Genomic DNA, 9,366 nt, shown 5'->3' with positions numbered 1-9,366 from the left:
TTGCAGGTTTATAGTTATCACAGAGCTATAATCAGTGCGACACACATGATCCAATCTAAAGGGCACAACTGGTGGCCCCCAAATCAAAGCCCTCTTATTAGATTTGACCCACCACCACTAGATCTGAGGACAGGATAGAGGCCCAATCATTGAAGGTCGATTTTTGGATTAATGTGCCATCGGAGTATCGACTGGAAGGTGAGCTGTGCTGACAGGACTAGCAGAGCTGTCCATGGTGCTGAATTCCTCTCTTCACATTGTTCTCCGTTTCCTTGGCAGTGACTTTTAAAATGTGCCAACTAGCGCCAATGTGTGCAAACTTTAAATTTGTGAAGATAAATTTGTTCTGTATTGGAAAAAGTAAGATAACGAGATTCCTCCCAACATATTATATTATATTATACACAATATATAATTTTTTCAGAGGACGGTTTGTTTCTCATCCACCTTTTTTTCTGGTTTGTTTGTCTGTTTGTTTATTAGCAGGATTAATCAAAAAGTTAATAACCAATTTTAATTATTCTTTCAAAGGTACTGCAATAATCTCCAACAACCTTTTTTCAATTTATATTCATTTCATATAAAACTATTAATAGGTGCAAGAGTTAAGTTAAGCTCACCACAATACAGTATATGCTTGGAAAAGGGGCAAGTTGATAGAGCTGCACAGACAAAACCAGAATCATGTAACAACCACTCATTTGTATCTGAGATGACCCCGATTCAGTCAAATTGAATGCCCTTAGTTCCATGTTTGTTATTTCTTACACTCCTCACATTTCCCTCCCTGTTGTAATAAGAAATACAGCTGCATTTGTGAAGTTGTGGCAGCATTGTTGAAGTCACCGTGTCCCTTCTCCCTCTCTTCTTGTGCAGATCTATCCGGGAGCAGTGGAGCTCATGCAGGTCATAGAGGAATTCATCCACATCGTTGGATTAGGCATGAAGGATTTCCACAATGCCTATTTGATGACTGGAAACTTGGGTAAGAATGAGCTCACTATTCCTCACAGTCCACAGCCACTGGCCTCGTTTTACTATTTATTTCTGCTTGACATGGACACATAATCCCTGTGCTATGCTTCTCGTGTCAGTTTCCCCACCATCGTTAATTTGGAATAAATGACGAGTGGTGAGGGAAGCGGAGTAAAAGTACTGCAGATCAATAATGTAAATTAAAACTGAGCTTGTGGTCTTAATGTGCTAATTTCCCATGAAAACACTTAAGGCATACTTTGCTTTCAACGGTATGTATAGTGTTGTAACCTCCACAGAGCTCTTCTGTACTATCAAAAGAAGTCTCCGAATATATTCAATGTCATATCTTTCCAAACATATCAATTATACTTTAAAAAGGCCTAGCTAAATGAAATTCACAGCAACTTTTACAAAACAGATACATTTAAATTTCCAGGTCATATCAACTGTAGTTTGATTGATATGACCTGGATTTATTTATGTTTTCCTTTTTAACTCAACATCATGATATGAGTGGCATTTCTTATAGGAATAACTGTTTAGTAGAGCGTTCCCTAAAGTAGTATTTTACATAAAACTGCACTTTATTGAAGCAGAATCAAAATGGTTTGGTCAGTTCTATGCAAGATACGAAGTCTTGTGGTTTGTCTGTACATTCAGAAGTGAACCTACAAGCTGAAGGGTTAAATTATTCTCTATACAACTGTGGTGCTCTTGCAGGCATTTAGTTCCGCACCACTTGTTTGTTGTCCAGATTCCTCTTTGTTTGTACTTTTGGCTTTAGTCGTGCAGCCTCTTGGATGATCAGAGGTCTCTTTGGCATTTAATTTCCTCGTTCAACCACAAGTGGTATCTTTACTGGAATGGCGTAAAAGAGCTGCAGTGCTGATGTATTTACGCAAGTGAATGTGAGCATGTGCTGATGTGCTGCTCTGTCAGGATCTCTGTGGAGGAGTGGGGCATCTCCCCTGCTTTCTTTACAATAGCTAACATTTGACCCACTTACAGCAAACACTCATACTCAGTGGCTCTTTATGGTATATTATTTCCATGATAATAATAATGGCTAGCTCCCAATAGCATACCAAGCCTGGTGCAATGAATGCACCCATCAAAATACCATTATGACCCAGTGTGAGAGGCCAATTAAGTAATGGGCATTTGGAAATAAAGCATGAATGCCTTTCTGAATTCCAACCATTAATGACTTCTCTCTGGGAATATTTAGTGTTTTTTTTTTCCTGTTTATAATATTCTATTCCAATTTGGCTTAATGGCAGGCATCCTATCTCATTGCCACTGCCTCTCCTTTATGCATGACAAAGCATTAACTCATGACCTTTGCTTCATATACAATATGCAGTTTATTCTGTGAAAATGACTCTAAAGTGATATTAAAGAGTTATCTCCAGATTTATACAAAACACCCGCAGCAGGAGTGTGTGTAGCATTGATGTATGTGAACATCAGCTGCATAAGTCACATTACATGAGTCAAGCCATATGATTGTCTGGCCACTGATTGAATCCTGGGGGCAATGGACTGGACTGTAGCCATTTATCAAACATGATATGACAATAATAACACTCAGTGAAATATGGAGGTGTGGTGAGTCTCAGCAATGAGCTCCAGCAGTAACACAGGAACAGGTACAAGAAAGAACTAGGCTAGTAAAAACATCTACACATTTACACATACTGTACTGAAAATACTGTATGTGTAAAGCGCATGTAATGTTGAGCATTTTTGAGAAGAACTGGCTTGTGAATTGGACCGCATCCTCCTACTGTCCAGACAACCGGCGATATCCATATGTCCATATATTTGTGTGCCATATGAACATGAGGTTGAAGTGTCTGTGCGAGATTATTTTAAGTGTGAAAGGAATTGAAACCAATCAGAAAGCACATTTAAAAATAAATTAAAGACACAATGCCAAAACACAGATCCAGTCATTTGAGACTCAGCATGTCAGACATTAGATTCTGCACCATCACTGGTCTGATTACAACAAAACTTAGATGGATAACACATCTTGTCTTTTCTGTGGCATATTTTCATAATAAAACAACAGCTAATGAGAAAGCGTACCTCTGAGGAATCTATAATAATGGTGAGAAATTGAAAACTCATCTGATAAATGGTGCTGTGTAGATAAAACTAGGAAGCCGTGGAATTAATCTTTGGGCCAAATGCAAAACCCACTCTGACTAACAGAATGTGGGAGATGTAATGAAATGGAAAAATGGAAAGGTCATAGTTTCCGCACAGAGAAAGTTGAGGAAACCTCTAGTGACTCACTCATCTCATTGCCTTCATCTTGTAAACAACTTGTGTTCTATCAACATCAGGTAACAACATGAATGGTGTATTGATGACTAATTGAAAGAAAGAATATCTGAGCTTTGAAAAATGAAACTACTCGTCTTGAACTACAGACCCGCATAGTTAACCAATTAAAATGTTTTGCCAATATTTTGTTGGAGTTGAGATCTGAAATCTACATCAATGTAGTGTGAGCAAGTCATTTGAAGATCTAGCAGTAATCAGCTACATCCGGCCACTGCTGCAGGTGTATATGACAAATATTACAGATTTACACATTACAGATATTACTGATAGCATTTTGTTACTACACAACGATTCCTATGCATTTAATTAACATCCACACATGGAGCTGAGACACTGGTAGCTGGCCATATTTAAATTTTAGCGCATACCCCAGTACTCTGTTGGCCTCGTGGCCATTTCGATTAAAGGAATGGAAAGTTTTGTGGATACGTTGGTGTGGGGCCAAGTGGAGAGCATCTGGCTGAGTAAGATATTGCTGCATCATTTTGTCACTAATTTATGGCACCCTCTTGACACCTAGATAAATACTGGCTGTCACTGATGCATCGTCCTCTGTCCTCCTACTTTTAGTCAAATAACCTTGATTGCGAAAGCTCTCCACTTCGGCAACTTGTTTTCTCTCCTCAAAAGCAAACACTTGGAGGGCAAATGGGAAATAGAGAGACGTTAGAGAATTACATGTAGGAGGAACACATCAAGTTTCTGTTCCGTTCTGATGCTGGTCCATGTCCTTTTATAGCGATTGTAGTGATCAGTTATGGATAAAATGCACATCTAATGGCTGAAAGTAATTGTTCATTCATATTGTTCCTGTCAACAATGTTCTGTATTAAACACATTTAGATGCACTGGTCACATAGTTCATGTGTTTAATAACCCTAATCTGTTTTTGGAAGCTACAAAATCCCAAATCCATACCAGATTTGTGTCGTTAAGGCTCATCAGCTGGGTGTTAAGCTCCTCTTACCTGCAGCATTAGCCAGCAGTCTTCCTAGTGGACGTCTGTGCTTCACAGTATGATCATGACTTACACCACAAACACACACATGCTACTGCTGCTGCTGCTGCTGCTGCTCCCAACATCTGGTGTTGTGAACCCCCTTCTTTGGAACTGGCAGGTCCAATGGTGCTCTGAGATTTCACGCCTGCTGATATCATCCACACACACACACACACACACACACACACACACACACACACACACACACACACACACCTTCACTGTCAGATTTCTCCTGGAATGGAATCTTGCCAAGTATCAAATTGTATTATTGGCAGAGCACAAGGAACAACACTACCTTTGCATCAATAGCAGGATTAACCTTAGATTCCCCTTGTGAAGCGCCACCTGAGTGTGACCGGTCGTGATACCTGCTCCAGAGCGGTCCGGCTTTATCCTCTCCTCATAACGCTCAGGCCTTTTCAGCTGATCCGGGGAATTTACCTTGTCATTATTTCAGAGGGGAAAGAAAGAGGAGCACGATTAAGGAGATTTCCTCCCTTCCATTACGCGGAATGTAGTGAAACAGGACATTTAAGCAGCAATCGGTATTTAACGGACTTACAGCGGCATAATAATAAGCATTTCTGTGTTTCTAAACTAATCATATTGATAACAAATATTACTGACCTTGTGGTTGTTAATTCATTTGGTCTTTGAAGAGAAACACCCTCAGGGAGCAGCACATTCTACAGTATATTGATCCTCAGTATGTCTTTATCGGCTTGTTTATGTGAATTCTGCAGTGGCCAGCATTCAAAGACTTCCAGCGGTGTCTGTGATGACTGACATCAACTTCCCAATGAAGGGTCGTAAAGGCATGGTGGACTGGGCCAGGAACTCCGAAGATAAAGTGGTCATCCCAAAGGGCCTCTTTGTCTCCCAGTCAGCAGGTATGTGACAGCGTAGCGGATCCATTTCACAGATACTCCCAACTCATCCCCCTTCACTACTCAGAGCCACATGCACACTACTCACATAGCTGTTTTGTCCTATGAGTGTAGCCTGCGGATTAATTCAGAATCAAAGGATAGTGCTGCATTCGCAGATACCATTGAAGAATTCCAAATAAACACTTTGACACATTTGTAAATGCTGAATGATTCTAGGTAGGGGCAAATAGATTCCATCAGTCTTCTGCGGAAGCTTTTGTAAATATTTAATGCTACAACACCCCCCCTGTTTCTTTTTTGACAAACTGCAATAGTGGATCCAGACATTGAACAAAGCAGGTTTGCTTGCCTGTGTGTGTTCGGTCATTAACTTTCTCATCCACTCAGCATTTTCCATCAGCTTTCAGACACAGCCAATCGCCACTGTATATCGCAAACCAGAGCCAAACAATTTGGTTAATTGATGTAATCAGTCTTATCTGGAATATATCAAACATTACGCAACAAGGGATTGATTTGGAAACCTATACCACATTGCCCAACCACTCTAATCTGGACTGTGCAAGAGGCTGATTCTTAAAGAGACTTTAGCACTTCCCTTACAGAATCGAGTGCATATCAGCTGCAAAAAGAACTTATCATCAAGTAAAGACACAGACATCTTCCTGTATTTCTGAATGTGTTATTGGCAATAACTGCTCTGGCAGAGCATACTAACTCAGTCTTAATTTTAATTAAAAGTTTTCTTCAACTTGAAATTATTCACATTTTTACAGGGAAGTATCAAAGTTACTATATATGGCGATTTGCCAAGGTTACTCGGCTATCTGAATTCATTTTAATCAGTGCAATCGTGTTTGTTTTTCATTATCAACTCATGGGTCAGTGAGACTTACAGCAATGTGACCTTATCATGGGGTTTAGTTTCTCTGTTAATTATAGCTTTTATTTTTCTCTTTAGATATGGAGGGATCGCCTGTCTTCATTTTGGGAACAGTCCTTTACAAGACTCTTGGACTCATGCTACCTTCACCAAAGTAAGAGCAGCACATCTCCTGATACATGAGTTCCACTCTGCTGGCAGGAGGAAATATGAGAAAGATTTTCTTTTGGAAGCTACAAGGGTGTTGATTTTTTAGTCAGAATAGTAGTTCTAAGCTTAGAGATGCTCTGTGGCGGATTTCATGCTTTTCCTTCGAATTTTTAAGATTACATCCTATTCACTGTTTCAATTATATATTATATATACATATAATATTCAATTTTTCAAAATTGCCCTCCTTGATAACAAGCACAAGGCATTTTCACAGCAAGCATATGATGGTGAGGAATTAGAGGTCTGGGATTTGTCAATTGTGTGTCATGAGGTGTGGTTGATCGGTGCGTAACGCTGTTACTTTACAGCAAAAAGGTTCTGGGTTCATGGGCAACTGGGGTCTTTTTTTGCACAAGCTCCCTTGGGATGCTCTGTTTCCTCACCACTGCCCAGTGAATTCCTGAACTGGAAATTGTCCAGAGATGTGAATGTAAGAGGGTTTCTTTGTGCCTGTGTGTTAGCTCTGGGAAAGACTGGCAACCTGTCCAAGGTGTTCCGTCTCCTCACCCAAAGAATGCTGCTCCAATTCCCCCTGACCTTGCACAGGATGAGTGGGAATAGAGAGTGGATGGATGGATGGATGCATGGAATATGTAGTTAATCAAGAATGACATTAGTGCCAGGGGAAAGTAAGGGAATGACCCACACATACACCTTGATTCAGACCGCGGTCCTGGACACACTAGCAGCCAGTGGAGCAGCAGCTCACTGAGTAAATGTGGTGGTGTGCACATACTTGAACACTGACTCTGTCTATCCCAAGAACTACAAGGCGGATTAGTCTGATCCAAAGATGAGACTTGATGATAATAATTTCCATATAAAAATGCCAGAAAAGACACATTCTGTCATCTACACTGCAGCCCAAGACAATCACAGACAATTGGATCAATAATGCAATTTACCCACTCTCACATGAAAATTATACTTTCAAAATGAGCAGAACAATGCTACAAACACAGAAGTAGAAGTTGACCAAATGACGGTTCCAACTAGAATCTGAAGGTGTCTACAACAATTATTAGCTTTCTGCGTTACTGTGATGTTTTTCTTACGAGTCATAGTCATACAAAATGAGCAAAACGTCCTTTCACAGGAACTTCTTGTTGGGTTCAGGCAAGCCTTTTGTCTTGTACTCTTTGTACTTTTTAGTTGTGCCTTGTTTGTTCCGAACATCACTACTGGGCATCTATACTACTGTGTACAAGTCTTCTTCAAATATTGTTTTGTTGCTTTCACATCCGAGGGGCAGACCTCCTGTTATTGAGTGAGTGTGTGTGTGTGTGTGTGTGTGTGTGTGTGTGTGTGTGTGTGTGTGTGTGTGTGTGTGTGTGTGTGTGTGTGTGTGTGTGTGTGTGTGTGTGTGTGTGTGTGTGTGTGTGTGTGTGTGTGTGTGTGTGTGCAATTAATTTGAGCAAAAGCAATAAAAGTTAGACTGCAAAAATATAATTAACTCAGCAAATTTACATTTTACAGAAAACAAAAGGTTATGATAACCATAATTATTCTTCCTATCTAGTGTTTGGAAGGAGCATTCCAAAAGATAAGAACTTATTTTTTTTGTCCGTCTCTGTTTGAAACCAGGAACCACACAGTTGTAAACTCGAAGGTCATCGCTGTGACAGTGAGACCTGAACCCAAGGCGACCGAGTCCCGCATGGAGATCGAACTGGCTCACCTGGCAAACGTAAGCACCAGGATCACTTATTGACCTCAGATAGATGCACTGGGTTATGTGAGCATATCAGTTCTGGTATATTGTGTCAAAAAAAGATAACAGTTTTCTTTTTTAATTGTGTGGAAAGAGTTTTTGTCTGTTGAGTGATAGTTCTATAATGACCACAGCACATATCATGTCCCATTAGTCAACGTACAATGGTGGTTAATTGGCTTAGTAATTAATTTGCAAGCACTCTGTGTCAAGAGAGTGTATTGCAGAATGCATCACAGTCTGATAATTACAAGGGCAATCCTGTTTATGATCCAGGCCTTTTTATTCATCTTAGAGACATGCAGTGCATGCAAGTCTCTCTCGCTCTCCCTCTCCGTCTCTTTCACCCTCTCTCTCTCTCCCTAACTGTGTATTTTATGGTTCAACATTTTCAAGGGATTTTATGTAGAAGGACCTGTATTCAGTTGATTTATAATGGTGATGATAATGACGATGATATGATGCCGGTGATGATGGGCGATCATCATAATTTAGATGGTAAATATGATGTCCTTTTTGTCTTCCAGGGAACACTCAACCCGTACTGTGCACTGTGGGATAGCGGCATAATGTAAGTGGCCCTGCACATGAACTCTTCACTTTTGTTGTTGCCTTTGTTGTTTATGCAGGCATGTTTGACTTTCTTACTTAATTATTTGAAATAGTAATATATATTAGTGGTTAAATGACTTGATATGCCCGAAAGTTGCAAAAACCCATCCCTATTCAAAGACGGACATACAGTATAACATGAATAGTGTAATACAATATGGGACTATGTGCTGACTGAACATTATCAAAGTTGGAAAATGTGAGATTTAAACCAATAGAAATGCACCGGGGAGGTCAAGCCCTTGATTGTCCCTTCACCTGTGTGATATGTAGATGACAACACGTAACACATTTGAAATGGATACACCCTCCAAGTACAAGGACAGCGAGCGGGTGTTTGGCCACTGTTTGTGTGTTTGTGTGTGTTTGACAGCGTGTGAGGGTTGCTTGTAGAGGCGTGACACAATAGTACCCACACTTTACTAATTTACACTTTGTAGTACTGGAAATTATTGCTGACAGTTCACAAAAGCCCACAAAGCTCGTCTCCAACTTATGTGAGCGACTTCATTCCATGTTGCATCACAATTCTAAACTACATATCCCATGGTGCTCTGCGTACACTCTTCCTGCTTACTGAGGTTTGGTGAGGTGACAGACAACTAATGTCAAACACTGTGTTTCATAAAGAAGAATCTATTGGTTACAGCGGCATGAAATTGTAAGGCAGTATTTCCCCTCTTAACTCTGGTTTGCTTCTGCTGTGACTTCTGTGTTGTGGTGT

At 40.2% G+C, this 9,366-nt stretch overlaps 1 protein-coding gene across 1 annotated transcript in view; it reads left to right on the top strand.

The window, feature by feature from the left end:
- Positions 1–9,366, top strand: part of adgrb3 (adhesion G protein-coupled receptor B3) — a 101,587-nt gene that overhangs the window by 62,891 nt on the left and 29,330 nt on the right. The window contains exons 11-15 of the mRNA XM_076161932.1: positions 877–985; positions 5,077–5,207; positions 6,166–6,260; positions 7,904–8,006; positions 8,558–8,601. Coding sequence (XP_076018047.1) covers positions 877–985; positions 5,077–5,207; positions 6,166–6,260; positions 7,904–8,006; positions 8,558–8,601 — 482 coding nt within the window. The remainder of the gene's footprint in view (positions 1–876; positions 986–5,076; positions 5,208–6,165; positions 6,261–7,903; positions 8,007–8,557; positions 8,602–9,366) is intronic.

Source organism: Genypterus blacodes, unplaced genomic scaffold, assembly GCF_046128005.1.
Source record: "Genypterus blacodes isolate CSIRO-AG114 ecotype Tasmania unplaced genomic scaffold, CSIRO-AGI_Gbla_v1 ptg000012l_1, whole genome shotgun sequence".
NCBI lineage: Eukaryota > Metazoa > Chordata > Actinopteri > Ophidiiformes > Ophidiidae > Genypterus > Genypterus blacodes.
The sequence above is the reverse complement of the archived record's forward strand: the minus strand, read 5'-3'. Positions and strand labels throughout refer to the sequence as shown.